This window comes from Cottoperca gobio, chromosome 21 (genome assembly GCF_900634415.1).
Source record: "Cottoperca gobio chromosome 21, fCotGob3.1, whole genome shotgun sequence".
Taxonomy (NCBI): Eukaryota; Metazoa; Chordata; class Actinopteri; order Perciformes; family Bovichtidae; genus Cottoperca; species Cottoperca gobio.
Genome location: NC_041375.1, coordinates 23,348,547 through 23,366,256, shown reverse-complemented (window position 1 = coordinate 23,366,256; position 17,710 = coordinate 23,348,547). Strand labels below are relative to the sequence as shown.

The 17,710-nt window shown below is 39.1% G+C and overlaps 3 protein-coding genes and 2 non-coding genes across 5 annotated transcripts; 1 reads left to right on the top strand and 4 right to left on the bottom strand.

The window, feature by feature from the left end:
• Positions 1–468: 468 nt before the first annotated feature.
• On the bottom strand, positions 469–5,242 carry dhrs12 (dehydrogenase/reductase (SDR family) member 12). Its single transcript, XM_029459536.1, has 10 exons — positions 5,054–5,242; positions 4,312–4,445; positions 3,502–3,584; positions 2,288–2,380; positions 2,119–2,200; positions 1,771–1,832; positions 1,437–1,541; positions 1,266–1,356; positions 1,038–1,175; positions 469–925 (listed from the first exon to the last, which is right to left on the bottom strand). The coding sequence occupies exons 1-10, from the start codon at positions 5,107–5,109 to the stop codon at positions 813–815; spliced, it is 957 nt and encodes a 318-aa protein (XP_029315396.1). The 5' UTR covers positions 5,110–5,242; the 3' UTR covers positions 469–812.
• A 260-nt stretch (positions 5,243–5,502) lies between these two features.
• Positions 5,503–5,613, top strand: trnal-caa (transfer RNA leucine (anticodon CAA)). The gene is made up of 2 exons: positions 5,503–5,540; positions 5,568–5,613. It is a non-coding gene; the product is annotated as a tRNA-Leu (tRNA).
• Positions 5,614–5,856: 243 nt separating this feature from the next.
• On the bottom strand, positions 5,857–5,966 carry trnal-caa (transfer RNA leucine (anticodon CAA)). Its single transcript has 2 exons — positions 5,929–5,966; positions 5,857–5,902 (listed from the first exon to the last, which is right to left on the bottom strand). It is a non-coding gene; the product is annotated as a tRNA-Leu (tRNA).
• A 6,460-nt stretch (positions 5,967–12,426) lies between these two features.
• On the bottom strand, positions 12,427–13,595 carry LOC115026654 (trace amine-associated receptor 13c-like). The gene is made up of 2 exons (XM_029459535.1): positions 13,426–13,595; positions 12,427–13,246 (listed from the first exon to the last, which is right to left on the bottom strand). Exons 1-2 carry the CDS (start codon positions 13,593–13,595, stop codon positions 12,427–12,429), a joined length of 990 nt encoding a protein of 329 aa, XP_029315395.1.
• Positions 13,596–16,111: 2,516 nt separating this feature from the next.
• On the bottom strand, positions 16,112–17,115 carry LOC115026594 (trace amine-associated receptor 13c-like). Its single transcript, XM_029459466.1, is given in 2 exon segments — positions 16,112–16,974; positions 16,977–17,115. Coding segments are annotated over 2 exon segments (1,002 nt in total).
• Positions 17,116–17,710: the final 595 nt, after the last annotated feature.

Genomic DNA, 17,710 nt, shown 5'->3' with positions numbered 1-17,710 from the left:
ACGATAAACAGATCTTTACGACGTCTGCAGCCGTCACGTAGCTTTTCTTTGGGACCTCATGTTTCTCTTTTTGTATAACAGGTTAGACGACTGAACTATAGAAACCGCTTCGATAATGAAGGTCGAGGAAAGAAAGTCACAAATGTTTTCATCCGTCAGTTTAAAAACAGTTTGTCTCAAAGCTTTTGACTTGAGACAAATGAATGTTTGTGTTGAGCAGCCTCCAGAAACACAACGTTAGAACCTGAATTTATAGTTCCCAAATATTTAGATTCCTATTCTGTGGCACAGCAGATGAAGAACAATCAGCAACTAATAATTATTTTAGCAAATATATCAATTACTTTCTTGGTTCTCCCAATGAAGTGTTGGACACACACACACACACACACGAGCCCTGCCCCTAACCCTGTATATTATTAAGACCTCACATATCTACTTTGAAGACACACATGGATGGAAACGAGAGAATCTAAAATACATTTAATTAGCACCTCCACCCTGTTACCAAACAAAAACAACATTTTACAGAAAGGAATATACACATTTGCATTTTGTGCTTCATTTCTATTAAAGCATCCTTGATGAATTATATTAAGCATTTAAAGAAGCAGATTTACATTTTCCTTCGAGCAAGTTTCAGTGGATAAAAGCCTCAAGATAAAACAACTGTACAATCTTTTACTTTGACACCTGAGGTTTTTGGTTTTTTAAAGTATCAGCCAGAAATGTAAAAAAGCAACATAATTATGTAAACATTAGTAATTATTGAGGAGCGCTTGGTTTTTAGAAAGAGTGCATCTGCGGAGATATCAAGGTTTGAACTTGAGGGCGAACTCCTCCAGCGCAGCCTGGAGCTTCTCCTCGTCCTGCGGCGTGCACCTGGAGGAGGCCAGCGGCAGGTGCGTCGCCACCGCTTTGCGATCTGGAAAACATTTTAAGGAAACACATGAGACGAGAGGAGAGACCTGGCTCTAGTCTCCAGATGGAAAGTTACAAAAAACAAACACAAAGTTCTAGAAAGTTCTGCTTCTGACCCTGGAAGAAGAGTCCGCTCGGCTGCTTTATGGCAGCTGCAGACGCGGCGAGCCACACCGCGGTATCGGCCCCCATGGCCTCCGTCCTCAGTTTGTTCTGCATCTTGGCGTGAAAGGAAGGCATGGACGTCTGCACGGCTGCACAGAGGAAAACAAACAACATGTTAGTGTCAAGGACATTATAGTCGCCACTCTCCACATCATACAAATGTCCTTTCTTCTGTGTACCTGGGGTGTCTGCCCAGCCGGGGTGCATGGAGGAGAAGTGGATCTCTTTGTGCTGAGAAGCCCATCGCTCCGTCAGAATCACCTGCTGTCTCTGTCAAAATGAAAAGAGTTCAGCGAACACGGATTCAGACTCCAAATCATTTAGTGTCGTTTTAAATCCGTGTCCTCTACTTTGTTCTGGGCGTAGGCCATGGTGCCATCAAACGCCCCCTTCTCAAACTGCAGGTCGTCCACGTTCATCTTCTGTGTGAGCATGCCGCCCGACGACACGGTGACCTGGGAGCAAATATTAAACTTCAAAACTCAAAGGCTTTATAGTCATTTCAAGAGACAAGTCATATTTATACAACATGATAAATACAGTGGAGTAAAATACTGTTAGAATAATATATACATTTTTAATCACAGTAGAGATTTTATAACTAAAGCATAAGATTAACACGCACACGGTCTGACAGTTAAAGCCTCAACTTCACAAACTGAGGGTTTCTCGACTTCAACACACCACTCTGGGGTCTTCAACTTTCTTCAGTGCCGGTATCAATGCTGTGGTGAGGATGTACGTACCTGAACACACACACACACACACTAAGTATTACCAATTTTATTTACACAAAATTCAGTTTTTAATATGTAAATAAAAATGTAAGAACTCATTTATACATAAAAAAAAACATTTCATAAAGTAAGGTATACAAAACAAAAGTATTTTTAGGAAGCGGCAGCGCAGAACTCCTGTATTGGTGCCGCAGCATCACAACAGCAACGCGTTAGTGAACAACCCTGGGAGAAATAAGTTGCAGCATAATAAACGCAAGTGCATTGTATTTAAAACACTTTTTATTTTCCTCACCAAGTGTATTTGTAGCGAAGTTCTTCTCCAAACCCTCCTCCGTTAACTCTCTCTGGTTGACCATACAGCCGGCGTTGTTAATCTGGAGAACACAACAAGTGATGGCGTCACAAAGCGGAGTGTGTGTGTGTGTGTGTAACTAAGCAACGCACATCTCCAGAACACCTACCAGCACGTGCACGCTGTTGCTTTGGGAGAAGTTCTGCACAAACTCCCAAACGTGTCGGGCGCTGGACATGTCGACGATGTGGACGTGAACGTTCTGAGAATAAAAGAGGAAACACACGAGAGACTGGATTTAACTTCCTGTTGTATAGAAGAATATAAAAAGGAGGAATTGTCCTTATGTGACATGTAAACACTTTGTAAAGATCCAACAGGCTTCTGCAGGCAGGATTAGGGAGCAACAGAAACATAAATATATGGGGGATTAATACAATGCACATAACCCTTCACGACACAAGTCTCACACAATGGACTCAACGTTTCACTGGGTCTACATTTAGAAATGATTTTAAAGGTGAACAAGCTGTGAAAATGCTCGACATCTAATTTAAAGAAACATTTACAGGTAACTTCTGCACGTTCACTGTCGGCCTATCGGTTCCTGAATTAGCTCAATGAAAAGTGAATGTTTCTCTAAAAAAGGATTCTGTCCCTCTTTCACGCTCACACTGGATTAGAGGCATTATGTCCTGTATGAATTAACAGAAATTAAATTAAAAATCATTAATCCCTGGAGGGAAATGATCCATTATCCTACCAGGGAAACTAAATTGTAATAATTAAAGCTCCTTCTTAAATTTTCTTTATTTTTGTTATTTAATTATTATCTATTATTTTATTGTTATTTTCTCTTATTTCTCTATATTTGTTCTTATTATTAAAAAAGGTATATTATAGGGATTTTCTCTGTATTTGTCTAGAACGTTATTAACTTTATTTATTTGCTTGTAATGTTGAACCTGGGAATCTAAGATAACTACTGTCTTAGCAATTAAAATGTAATTTAATAAATATATAGGGAGGTCTGGCTCTGATTTGCTGAGGGATTGTGCTGACTCAATTAAAAAATATAAACTGTGCACCTGCAGAAGAAGTCATTAAAAAAAATTAATGAAGTATTCCTGAAGGAAGCTGAAAAATAAACTTGTTCTCTCCCAACTCACAGTGCCCTCTGCTGGACAACACATGTAACGACACCACTTTAAATACACACGTTCACTACTTGGATTTCTTTTGTGATTTTTAAGTCCCTGTGGATCCTTAAAAAGTCTTAAAATGATGCAACATGTGACCCCCGCTCTCCTCTGACCCTGGATTCGGATAAGGCACATGTTCCCTTCTTCTTCTTCGCTGCTTTAGGACCGACAGATTTCTCACCTGATTTTTACTCCGCGCCACAATTTCATCTTTGGCCGCTTCTGCTCGGCCCTTGTTTCGACACACCATGTGAATGGTTCCTCCTGCAGACTCAAAGATAAACACACATCAGAGGACAAGGCAGCAGCAGCAACTTCCATCACTTCTACTTGTAAGAGCTAAATGACCTGTAATGTACTGGAGGAGGTAAAGAGGTCTCCTCCGAAACAAATAAACATGGAGATTAAAAACACTAAATAAAGCAGTTTTACTTTGATGCATTTTTCTCTGATAACAGACGTTTGATGACTAAAATCTAAACTAAAATTATATAGTTAAAAACGATTTAAAAAACGTGTCTTAAAATTGGATAAAAAGTCAATTTATTCTGGCGGACAACACTGACACATGCTCAAAGGGGACACGACAGGTGACCAAATGAAACGCACCTTTGGGATAATGTCAACAAGTCAATAAAATATATAACATACACACTACTTGTTTTTAGACATTTTAATGCGTTGACATTTCCTAATACACTTTTAATAAAAATCTAAAATGCTCTCAATGTCCATTTTTCCTGTGGTATTGAAAATGGTATCAAACATCGATATTTTTTAAGGTATTACATCAAATTTAGAAATTCCTTTATTGTGATGTGCACAGAAAGCATAAATTAAAAGTAGAAATATGAAAATAAAATATAAAAACAATAAAGTAGGTGAAAGATAACACATCTCCATATTTAAAGAGCCTGAAAACAACATTTTCTGTCATTTTTGCATGAAAAGTGGCAGATAATGTGTATGTTGGTGCCATTTAAACTCTCACCTCTGCTGGCTATTTCCTGCGCTGTGGCTTTTCCGATCCCACTGTTGGCACCTGTGATCATGAAGCACCTCCCACTCAGGTTTACGTCTAGGTCTGCTGGAGCAAAATGCTTCGCTGCAGCTTCATAGCCACTCCTGTTAAGAGGAGTACATTAAATACCAATATTACCACATGTTCTGATGCAACACTGAGGAAGAGACATTCAAACTCTGGTTTCAATCAAATGGGTGGAAGGAAATGTGGATATGGAAACTGATGATTAGTCAATTATTCATCAAAGACACAAAATGGAAAATCATTTTCTTAATTGAGTTATCATTGATGAATAAACATGTCAACTATGATTTGCCTCCAGCTCCTCAAATGCGACATTTTACCGCTTTTCTTCATCTTTGTATACAAGTAAAATAGTAATAAATGATGCATATAAAATGTCTAATGTTTGAATTAAAAAAAAAAAGTGTATTATTATTATTATTATATAAAAAATGAGCCATTACCAGCTGCACCATTAGTAGTGTACATAGTACACATATTACTCTGCATTATTATTATTATTATTATTTTAATACTTTAGTAGGTCTATAATTGAAGCATCTTTTTATACTTATACTTTTATTTTGAATGCAGGATATTTACTTGTATTGCAGCATGTCTACACTGTGGTAAGAGATTACTTCTTCCACCACTACTTGACATCGAAAAGTCCCAGTAGATTATTATTATTATATTCTCCACTTACTTTGTATACTCCTGGAGTCCTTTCACAAACCAGACGGCATTCCTGTAGATCGACATTATTTTAAATAAACAAATGTCTCAATTGGTGTGTAAAAAGTGTTGTATTGAAAGCGGTGGAGTCAGTGAACAGAGTCCAATGTTTTTGCTTCATAAAGTGGTGGTTATGTAGTAAGATGGGCAGGGAGTCACGTGTATGACAACCGGAAGTACATGTTAAATAACGTTATAGCGCCCCTGTTGGATATATACGTGTATTGCTGTCAACATCACGGATAAATGGCGATACGACAGGCGATCCTTTTAACGTTTAACGTATGAGTTTAAACTCAAATAAAGTATTTTGAAAACCGAACAGGAAGAAATAGAAAACATACCGATACTTAACAATTAAAGTGGTAACTGTTGAATACTAAATACTTGTATGTGTGTTTTGGCGCAGACGGTATGATTGTCAGGATGGCCGAGTGGTCTAAGGCGCCAGACTCAAGGTAATACCTTCCACTGGAAAATGGGATTTCTGGTCTCCGAATGGAGGCGTGGGTTCAAATCCCACTTCTGACACATGCTTTTGGTATGATGGCTTTGTTTAATACGTCAAACCACTGCATTTTAACAAGAACATGAAATGAATTTCTTCTGTTTTTCGTTGTCACTGCAAAAAAGATTACCCTTTTAACCTTTTATAAACGACTATGGGCCAACAAGAAAAAAGAAAAGAGGAAAGAATCCTGCGATGGGGGGTTTTGGCTGGATTCAAAACTAACATTCAGATGCTTATTTTATAACATACAGAAATAAAATTAGTGTCAGAAGTGGGATTCGAACCCACGCCTCCATACGGAGACCAGAAGTCCCATGTTTAGTAAGGTTTGTCACCTTGAGTCTGGCGCCTTAGACCGCTCGGCCATCCTGACAACTGTATTAACGGTGGATATGTAGGCTTTTTGACTGCTGCTAAATTCACACGTAGAATAAGATGTATCAGGCTGTGGCAATGTAAAGCGCAAGCATTACATTGAAGCATGGATTTGATTGACTAAGAAAAACAATATACTAATGACATGACTACATTTGTTCAGATTGTAATGTTCTTGTGAACGAAAAGAAGACGAGGGACAAATGTCAGCCGTATCCAAGCGATGCTTATTTTATTCTTCATCAGCAGAGGGCGCTTGGAACATTTGGACTATATTCAGGAAATTTTGGAACATTTGGACTATATTCAGGAAATTTTGACTTTATTCTGGACATTTGGATTTTATACTGAAAATGTGGACTTTATTCTGGAAATCTGAACTTCTTTTTGGAAATTTGGACTTTATTCTAAACACTTGTAACTTATTCTGGACATAAATACAATTGTTCGGTGGTGTCTCACCATGTATATATAGCATGTGTGCAATTTTAAATTTCGTTTACGGCCATACCACTCTGAACACAGGTGTTGTGAGTTGTGCCTAACGAGCTGACCGTTGGAAGATGGAGGAGCAGGAGTGCTGAGCAGGTTTTGTTTGTTTGAACATTTGCAACGGACTGAGAATTTTATCTGTTCGGTTGCTGCTGGAAAGTTTTTCTTTTTTGTGTTCTGGCCACCTACTATCTTAGGGTAGTAGGGGAGGATTGTTTCTTTGTTTAATTTTACGGAAGGATCACAATGGCTGACGACAACAGGAACGGACCGGGCAAAGAGATGCCGAGTGGACAAGGAAGTGAATGGGCTAAATACAGCAAAAGTTTGACGGTGATGGTGGTGGTGGAAGGTGGAGAGAAGAAGACGATAATGGAAGTGCTGAAGGCAGTTAAGCGGGAGTGTGGACCAGTGCTGGGGTGCAGAGTGAGAGGAGAGAGCAGAATGGAGGTGACAATGGAGACCGTGGAGGGAAAAAAGGCACTGATTGATGGATTGAAAGTTGGAGAGACTACAATCATGGGTAAGGAGATGAACAGTGACGAGATGGTTGTCTCTTTTTTGAACCTGCATGTGTATATAACAGATGAACAAATAATTGACCGGCTGAAAGAGTGGGGAGTTGGAGCAGCATCGGAGATAAAAAGGAGAGTGTGGCCTGGGACAGATGTGGTGGACGGCACTCGATTCTTAAGAGTAAAATTCACAGAAGAGGTGAGGTCCCTGCCATACTCGACACGCTTCCACACAATTGAAGGCATAGAACATTTCAGGGTGATACATGACCGGCAGGAGAGAGTGTGCCGTCTGTGCATCAAGCCGGGGCATATTTACCGGGAATGCCCGGAGCTGAAGTGCTACAGGTGTGGGGAACAGGGACATTACGCCAGGGAGTGCGCAGCACGCAGAGAGGGGGAGAGCGGTGCCGGGGGGAGAGAGGGTGCGGAGGAAAACAAAAAAGAAAGGAGCAGGAATGAAGGGAGGAGGTGAGAGTACCGAGTGTGGCAAGTGACATGGAAGAAGGGGATGCTGAGAAGACAGGTGGAAAGGAGGAGGAGGAGGAGGAAGAAAGCAGAAGTGAGGAGAGCAGTGGGAGTGATGTGGAGGATCCTGGTGCTACAGGTGCCAAGGTGGAGGGTAGAGGTGCCGGAGGAGGAGTGGACGGTGGGAAAGGTGGAGGAGCGGGAGCTGGAGAGGAGAGAGGCGGCAAGGTCGGAGATGGCGGGAGACGCATGGCTGAGACAGAGGGGCGCTACACGGACGAGTCTGAGGATGGTGGTGACGAGGGAGACGGCGGGGAAGCTACGGACGATGAGGATGACGGAGCTGATGAGGAGGAGATGGAGGTTGCGGGACATCTGGAGAAGAAGAGTGTTGGGGAGTCGGAGGAGGTGAAGAGAGAAGGAGAGAGAGAAAGATGCTCCATGCTTGAACACGAGGGTGTTAAGCAGAGTTACGGCAAAGAGGAAAGCAGAGAGACCAGAGGTGGAAAAGAAAGGGCGGGAGGAAAAGAAGGAGGTGAAGACGAAAAAGGAAAGAACGGCGTGAGTAACATGAACATTTTAAAAAGAACAATTGAAAAGGACATTGGTGTGGTTCATTTACAAATAACGAAAGACAATTTCAATGAAGGCTTTGTGAGAGGAAGCACGTTTGTATCGGTGGAGGATGGTGGGGTGAAAATTAATTTATGAATGTAATTAGGATGTTGAGTATTGTTTTTATTTTGTGTATGTTTTGTTTTATTAATTTTTGGTGGAGGATAGGGGGGTGAAAATTAATTTATGAATGTAATTAGGATGTTAAGTATTGTTTTTATTTTGTGTATGTTTTGTTTTATTACTTTTTGGTTTGGGTGTGATATGTGGTGGATAAGAAATACACGAAAGCAAAACCAAAACCTGTGACATACAGAAGCTATATTTTCTATGCAAATATTAGTTAGAATTGTGAAGAAAATGTAACATGTGTTTTTTATAATAAAAGATTTAAAAAAAAAAAAAAAAAACGTCCGATCTCGGAAGCTAAGCAGGGTCGGGCCGGGTCAGTACTTGGATGGGAGACCGCCTGGGAATACCCGGTGCTGTAAGCTTATTCTTTATCATCAGAGGGCGCTGCTGCTTCTTCAATGGACACAGTGTGGACCATGTTCAACAAACAAATGCTCAAATACAGAAGTAAATATTTGAATACATAGATTCAACTCAAAACAAACAAATACATAATCATTTCAAATAGTATATGCATTCAACACATGCATGCATGGATAAAGAAAGAAAAGTTAAGAAATAAACACGTCCTTTTTGCCTACATTTCTAAAGATTTCATTTATTTCATATTACTAATGTCAGCCGTACCCAAGTGTGTGGAGAAGCACTAGAGGTGTTTCACCGTAGCCTGCGTCCTAGCAGAGGCTGTGTGCAAGCTCTAGCTGGAGAGGAGGAGGTGTCACCAGAGATCACGAGCTGTCACCAGAGATCACGAGGTGTCACCAGAGATCACATTCAGGCCTGTAGAGGGAGCTGTGGGGATGCTGGATGATCGGGTGATGCTGTCAGACACAGAAGCCCCTCACCACATCACACCACAAGATGGCAGACTGAGACATTTTCTGACCTTTTTATAGTCAAAATAAGCTAAAAAGTCCAGGCGAAAATGTTGAGGCTTTTTAGGCTTAGGTGTTAAAGGGTTAACATCCTCTTCTATCTGCCATGACACAGCTCCAGCCACATGGTTAAGTGAAAGGATTGATTTGGGTTCTTTGGCACTAGGTTCGACTTCAAACAGGCGTGACAGTGCATCTGGCTTGGCATTTTGTGATCCTGGTCGATATGATAATGACATGAAAGAGACCTCCAAGACGTGAAACTCACATGTCACATAAAGTAGTAAATCCTGGATAATCTAAAGGACAAGGCCCCGTTACTGTCATCATAGTTCTGTGTTCTGAGAGTGTTTGTGGTGGCTGTGTCTCAGGCTCGAGCCATGCGCTCTCATATTACAATCAGGGGTTCGCTTTGTGTGACCGCGAAGAAGTCTGAGAGAAAAGCAGCCAGGACTCTTGGTGTTTCTCATAAGTTTCTGTCCTTATTTTTATCCCTCTCTTGCGGGTCAGAACATGTCATCCAGTGTGTCATTTTCAATTTTTGGAGTCTGGCTACTTTATTGTAACTCCTGTCTAAATCCACTGGTGTATGCTTTTTTATATCCCTGGTTTGGGAGATCTATTAAACTGATTGTTACACTTCAGATACTGCAGCATGGCTCCTGTGATGCCAACATACTGTAGACATGTCTGTAGAGTAGAACGTTTAGTTTAGTTTAGAGATTTAAATGATGGAAAAGTTGGTTTTTGCTACTTCACCAGCCAACTAAGTGCTAAAGGAATAAAGGACAACATATGAACATCTTGGCAACACTTAGTGCTCGTCATTAAGCTTCATCTTTTAACACTGAACTTTTGTTAAGGTTTTTTACCTGGTGAAAAAAAAGAGCAGATTCTTCTTCGTCGTCACCAAGTTTTATGAAAGTGGAAATATTGTTCGAAGTAGAAATATTGTTCTTGTCTTTGTGTTACTGAATTCAACAACCGTAGATTAACTGGATAAGATCAGAATTGACTTTTTCAATGCCCTGAACTTGTATGTGAACATTATCATAACTATTTATTTATTTAGAGTATGTGAACTAACCTACATGGCAAAAGATGAGTTATGTTCTCTTTATGTGTAGAAGTTGCCTGCCTGGTTCTCAAACATGACTTATATATTTATATTTATATATATATTATTTATTTAAAACAAATCTTCAATCCTGTCGCAATCACAGCAATCTCCAATTTCATATTGTTTTTGTCAATTGTTTGAAAAGAAAAATGTGATACACGGCAATAGTACATGAAACGTGATGAAGAAAATAAATGATGTAAATGATTGATTGTTTGAACTATATCCTAATAATTAATGTATTTAAAGAACTGGTGGTGACTGCAGATAAATTACGTTATTAACATTATTTGTATTCTTCACAAACAATCATTAAACAAGATGTTTTTCACCCAACTATGTAATATAATGTGTGTTTTATTGCTGATATAATTTGGGGAAAAACACAGCAATAAATGAGGTACTAAGCAGATAAGAAATATATAATAGTGTAATAGCAATCAGGTACACAATATGTTTCATCCTGCTGATATACTGAAAGACTGACAAGGATTAATTTAGCTGTATGTAAAAAGAAAAAGGGACGGTAACACTTTTTAATAACCATCAATAATAAATATTACATTTATATTTAGTTAAACTTTAGTTAACAGTTATTTAAGATTATCATAATTATTATTATTAATGCTATAATTTAGATTATTTCATCATTAGGTTGTGTGATGTGAAATAATTAGTTTATGAATTATTTATTGTATCATAGCTAATAAGAGATGATAACAATTTAATTCTGATTACAGTAGTAAACTATTTATTAACAGTATATTGTTGCACACATTATAAATACTATATTAGCTATGCGTTCATGATTACTAAATGTTTTGAGACACCTTTAAGAAATTATCTTTAAACACATCTTGTTGCCACATTTGTTCTACATTTTACTCATTTTAAATGTTCTTGTGCTGCCTTTAGGGTTTTTTTGTAAACAAACACAATTTGGTTGACGATAAAGTTTTATTCGATTCTATCATTAGACTTGCTGACATAGAATATAAAACATGATCATATATCATTTTACACACTATCTGTATGATTTGACAAAAGTTGGACGCTTGGTTCAGAAGATACATGTGAATGTATAATCAGATAATAAGAAATTAATATTAATGCATGTTTCTGGCTTAACGTAACAATGGAAATGTGATATACATTGAACATGAAGAACACATTTTATATTTTATATATATATATACGTTATATATTTTAGTTAGTTGACCTATGTGACCTGTTACGTAATCTGCAGGATGAATGCTGATATGTGGTTTAATAATAATAATAATAATAATAATAATAATAAGCTTTATTTCTATAGCACCTTTCATACAAGAATTGCAGCCCAAAGTGCTTCACAGCAAAACATAAAAATGTGTACAAAATTATACAGTACAATAATCACAGCGTAGATGTAAATGAGAAATAACATTTCATTTTTTATTAAATAGCAGAATAAAAATAGTAAAAGTGTAAAAGGCTAATAGTAAAGAGATAAAATAGCAGCTTTAATAAAAGCATTTAACTGAGTTTAAAGTAGCAGCATTAAAGATTGTATATCAGCATTAAAAGGCTAAAGTAAAGAGATGTGTTTTTCAGCATCTTTTTTTAGCAATATTTCTAAAGTGTAAAGCACTTTAAGTGGTTGCAAAGATTAGAGAAGCGTTTTATAAAATGCAGTCCATTTACAACAATAGATTTTCACTTGACTCAACAAAACCGTCAGTACTGGACAGTAATTACGTACAATTACTCAACACTGCACTTAAGTACAATTTAGAGGTAATTGTACTTTACTTGAGTATTTTCATTTCCTGCTACTTTATACTTCTACTCCTCTACATAGAGACACATTATTTGTACTCCACCGCTTTTAACTGACAGCTTTAGGGTTAAGATAAAAAAAGATAAAACACAAGTTACCCAGAAGTATGAACAGTAAAAACAATATTCTCCTCTTTTTTCACATTAAAGTGATGAACACATTGTAGCAGGAACAATTATAACCCAATAACAAGAAAATATATTATTCTAAGTATATTCTAAGTAATTTGTGTACTTTAAGTATGTGTTAATGCTAATACTTTTGTACTTTTACCGAAATATACTTTTGAATGCAGGACTTTTAGTTGTAACAGAGTTTTTCTACACTGTAGTATTACTACGATTACTTAAGTAAATGATCTGAGTGCAAACTATTACATTTCCCTTTTCATAAAGAACGTCTGAGTTCAAAGACAATGTACACTATAGTATTTTAGCATCACGGGAACCAGGCTTCAGTATTTGAAGCGTCAGGATGAGTTTTATAGATTTTCTGAACCAGGGGTAGAAGAAGGCGTAGATGACAGGGTTCAAACACGAGTTAAAATGTGCCAGCCAGATCTCAAAGGCTGCAGATGAAGCATCAATTGAAGTGTCTTCGCCTGCCAGAGTGGGGTAATAGTACGGACAGAAACACACCAAAAACACAACAATAACAATACCAAGAGTTCGAGCTGCTTTCATCTCTTGTTTCTTCACAGTTACAGTCCCTGAGCGGTGGGCTGTTAAAGCTGCAATATGAGAGCGCATGGCTCGAGCCTGAGACACAGCCACCACAAACACTCTCATATACAGAACTATGATGACAGTAACGGGTATAAAAAAAGTGAAAACAACATCAACAACTCCTGAAATGTAATTAATAACAACCACACACTCTCCAAAACATGACTTAGACCTGCCCGGTTTCTCCAGGTGATCATGTAAAAGGAAAACTCTATAGAAAACAGAGCAAATCCAACACAAACACACACATGTTTGTGCCCTTCTCTTTGTGACTTTAGTGAAGTAATGCAGTGGGTCACAGATGGCTATATAGCGGTCAACTGATATGAGCACCATATTGGCTACTGAGGCAGACGTAATAATGTAGTCTACAACGTAATAAAGAGTGCACACGATGTCACCGAGAAACCAGCAAGACTCTATGTAGATTATTTCAACCGGCATCAGCAGGAGGCCCACAAGAAGGTCAGAGACAGCCAGGGAGAGGATGAGGAGGTTGGTGGGGGTGTGGAGCTGCCTGGAGAGGAAGAACATCATCACGACACATATTGTAATCATATAGTTGTAACAAAATGGAGCAATTTGTCTAAATGCAAGAAGGCAATGGTCAAACAACCACAACATAGCTTTAGTAAGTGTGTTAACCTTCATATACCAAAACAATGCATTCTTATTTATATAAACTATTATATCTGCCTGAAGTGGGAGATGGAGATGATGACCAGCAGGTTAAGAGCTACAGTGATCAGAGAGATGGATGAAAGCAGAACGTAAATCAGCATGGCCTCAGTGTGTGGATGTGTAGGCTTCTTGCAGGAGGAGTTTAGCTGTGGAAAGCAGAGTTCAGCTCCTTCCTGGGTCTCCATTGTCAAAGAGGAGAAGCAGCTTTCTGGCCAGAACTCTTTGTTGCACATCTCTTTTATCACTCTCCTACTATTTCCTCCTCCACTTATGTCCCACCTCCCACAATCTTTACATCATATCTTTCTTCCAAGCAATATTTATCACCTTCTTGGCCTCCTGGGGGCAGATATCCGTAACAAACTGGACATTGCACACGTTTGACATATTATAAGATTGGTGACACTGAATAACAATAAAGTTGCAGGCTGTAAAACCAAAACAATGAGCTGAAAGACACTGAAATGCTTTGTCGATCCGAGGGGATGCAGAGTCACTACAAGCTACTCACATTACACAAAGTAATTCAACCCATTGTTCGTATGAAAATATTGATTGGTGTGGCTTTATTCCCAAAACAATCTCTGTAGTGATGAAAACAGGAATTAGGTGGACAAAGAATAGAAACTAGTAGACCAGCCTCTCAGTCGGGAGCTAAGTAGCGCACTTCTTTTTCTTGCCCCAATGTGGCGACGCAGGGGCTTTTGGGCCTTCCTGCGTCGCTGCTGGGTTGAATGTCTTCACATGGGGCCATGTTAGCCTGCTGCCTGGTGTGTGTGTAGCTGTCAGGCTGGGTAATCTGAGGCCTGGCTTTGGAAATTGTACCTGTGGCTGAATGCACCATTGCTTGGGCAAATGTGCGTTGAGGGATAAGAGTCAATGGTACTCTTTTAGGTAGACATAGTTTGCGAGCGTCTCCTTACTTTTTACAGGGTTTCCAAAGGTTTTACATTTTTGCTCAGCAGGAGAACGGAAGCAGAATTGAAATAAAGGTTTTCCTCCCCGGTCAGAATTGACTTGTGCACATCCATGAAGTGCGTCACTATCTTCATGGAGACTATCACATTTAACAGTTTAATAGGATTTAGAAGTTTAACTAGATTTAGATTAAATTCTGCCTCACTTTGCTGAAATGGGGAAGTTCACATTAGACCAGACGTGGATGGAGAATACTTATTTTGTTGGTTTTTTTGTTTAAAACGTGGTTGAAACCCTTGACAATTTTTCCTTCATGTTTATGCCAGTAAAGACCAAATACAAATTGATATTAAATATCATTATATGTGGTCTTATTTAACTTGTTTAAACCTGCAGAAACCAGTTGCCGTTTTTGTTCTTCACACCATTTCCGCATTATGGCCACAACTGATCCAAAAAGACCCTTGCTATCGATCATCCAGGAGGCCACATGGTCACAGTAATGGGAATAATAAAGAGGTTAACAAGATCAAAAACCTCTGTGATGTTTAACACACATTCTCAATAGCAGGAATTACACATGCCTGGTTGCCTCAGGTTATAATGTAAAAGGATTTTGCAATTGAAAACAACAAATTGAACACAGGGAAACACATATTGCAACTATCTTTTGAGTGACCCGGTCATGTTGGGAACATGGCTGACAACCTTTGAGTGAGTGTGATACTTGAAAATGACTTCATATTTAAATGGTTATAGTAAGGGTCATCCGGAGTTTAAACACAAGTACCTTTACTGTATTTTATACTATGTTTACTATGTGTAATGTATTTTGTGGTGAGTTTTTTTTATATTCTCAAAACTGTATAGTAAAATCACATCATATTTTACATGGTCATAGTCAGGTTCAGTCGTTCTGAACAATTTAAGTTTAAGATTTTATAAATATAAAAAACAACATATTCCAATTTACTATTGCAATTAGCCAAACATACCAAATGCAGTGTGTTATAATCAGAAGCAGAATACATTCACACAGAGGAAGAAGAAGATATTTCTGTGTCTTAGAATGATAACTTCTGGCCGTTTGATGCAACTGGTGCAACATAAGTGATAAGTGACAACATGAGTTCATCTGTTTGTGTTTGGGGTGATTGCATCATGTGCTAATGTGTCGAGGTTGCGTCACAAATGTTTTCACTGGTTACTTTGAATTGTCAGTGTATTTAGCAAAGATTGCATCATATGTTGATGTTACAGCTTGTTCAGTGTTTAACACCTCTGATTGCAGTCGTGTCATCATGTGACACTAATGAACGCAGGTGTGAAGATGTTCTTAGCCAGAGAGGCACACAGCCAATAGGAGCAGGTGATGGGCTATACACAGTCGCTCAGAGCCCAGTGGGACTTAATGAGTGTGTGTGTGTGTGTGTGTGTGTGTGTGTGTGTGTGTGTGTGTGTGTGTGTGTGTGTGTGTGTGTGTTCGTTATGGCCACACGTAAGCGAAACATATTTTCCAAACAAAACTATTGTGTTCAAAAGTTAAGAAAACTAAAGAAGAATTAGGTCAAAAAGGAATTTGATCTGTAATAGAGTCACTATTGTTTATAACTAGGGCTGTCAAAGTAGTGCGTTAATTAAAAAAAAGATTAATCGCGCTCTTAGATGCCCCCATGGTACTAACATGTTATGCATATCTTGCATTATTAAAATGCAATATTTAAAACAACAAATACATGTCCATCTTCACAGAGTTTTATTAATGTTAGTCACCAGTTTGTCTCTACAGTATTTTAGTATCACAAGAGTCAGGCCGAAGTATCTTAAAGGTAACAATGAGTTTGATAGATTTTCTAAACCAGGGGTAAAAGAAGGCATAGATCACTGGGTTTAGACAAGAGTTAAAATACAGCAGCCAGACTACAAAGGGTGAGGATGAACTACTGTCTTCAATATCCTCACCTTTCAGGGATGGAGAGTAATATGGAACGAAACACATTATAAACACAACTACAACAATACCTAGAGTCCTGGCTGCTTTCATCTCAGATTTCTTATCAGTTCCACCAACTGAACGCTGGAGTGTAACAGCTGCAATATGAGAGCGCATGGCTCGAGCCTGAGACACAGCCACCACAAACACTCTCATATACAGAACTATGATGACAGTAACGGGGACAATAAAGGTAAACACAAAGTCAACAGCTCCTGTGATATAGTTAATGATAACTACACACTCTCCATAGCAAGAACTATATGAATCAGGTTGTCTCAGAAAGTCCTTTAAAATGAGACAATTATAGAGAAAAGAACAAATCCAACACAGACAAACACAGACTTTTGTTCTGTACAGAGTAACTCTGGTGGTGTAACGTAGAGGGTGACAAATAGCCAAATAACGATCAATTGATATGAGCACCATGTTTCCAACAGAAGAAGATGTAATGATGAAATCTGCAACATAATACAGAGCACACATTAGGTCACCCAGGAACCAGCAAGCATCTGTTAAAAGGATTTCAACCGGCATCAGCAGGAGGCCCACGAAGAAGTCTGAGACAGCCAGGGAGAGGATGAGGAGGTTGGTGGGGCTGTGGAGCTGCCTGGAGAGGAAGAATATCATCACGTATGAGATATTCATCATCTCAGGTTGAGAGCTACAGTGAGCACAGAGATGAAGGACAACAGGGTGTAAGTGAGCATGGCATCTGACTGAGCTGGCATGGGTTTCCTGCAGGAATTGTTGAGTTGTGGAAAGCAGAGTTCAGCTCCTTCTGAAGTCTCCATCTGCAGAGGGAGGTGGTGAGAAGCTGCTGAGTTCTGGCAAAGCTCTCTGTTATACAACTGATTTATCTCTTCTCTTCTCATCTTGTCTTACTACCGTTATTTTTCCTCTCCATTGAAGACTGAAGTCCCTCCCCTGTACTTTGTTTTCTGCAGTGCATCCCTGTGAACATGGGAGCTGTGTTGTCATGTGCAATGGCTCATGGATCTTCAAAGGAAATGTCAGCCGTGCAGCAGGTCAAAGTTTGACGCTAGACGTGCTGACCACCTGCTTTGGTGGGGAAGGAACCAGATCTAGTGCAGTATGTGGAGCTGTACCAACTACAGTAGATATAGTTGTGCTCATCTTGACGTACAACACTTGGTCCACTACCAAAGTCCTTTTCTGCAGGGATACTATAGTTCCGCTGGGGGACTTCAACACGAATGTGAGCAACAATAGCAAAACCTGGAGGGGGTTATTGGGAGGAATGGCCTGCCCCATCTGAAACGGAGTACTACTTTGTTACTGGACTTCTGTACCAGTCATAGATTGGCCATTACAAACACCAAGTATGAGCATAGGATGATTCATGAGGGTACTTGGTACTAGAACACA

What these genes read in the sequence shown, in the direction of transcription:
- dhrs12 (XM_029459536.1), bottom strand. Translation starts at nt 5,109, where the DNA reads ATGTCGATCTACAGGAATGCCGTCTGGTTTGTGAAAGGACTCCAGGAG. An exon ending in GCAGGAAATAGCCAGCAGAG is followed by an intron (nt 3,585 to 4,311) that starts GTGAGAGTTTAA and finishes TTGAGTCTGCAG; the next exon opens with GAGGAACCATTCACATGGTG. An exon ending in GCAACAGCGTGCACGTGCTG is followed by an intron (nt 2,201 to 2,287) that starts GTAGGTGTTCTG and finishes TGTGTTCTCCAG; the next exon opens with ATTAACAACGCCGGCTGTAT.
- LOC115026654 (XM_029459535.1), bottom strand. Translation starts at nt 13,595, where the DNA reads ATGGAGACCCAGGAAGGAGCTGAACTCTGCTTTCCACAGCTAAACTCC. An exon ending in ATCTCCATCTCCCACTTCAG is followed by an intron (nt 13,247 to 13,425) that starts GCAGATATAATA and finishes CTTCCTCTCCAG; the next exon opens with GCAGCTCCACACCCCCACCA.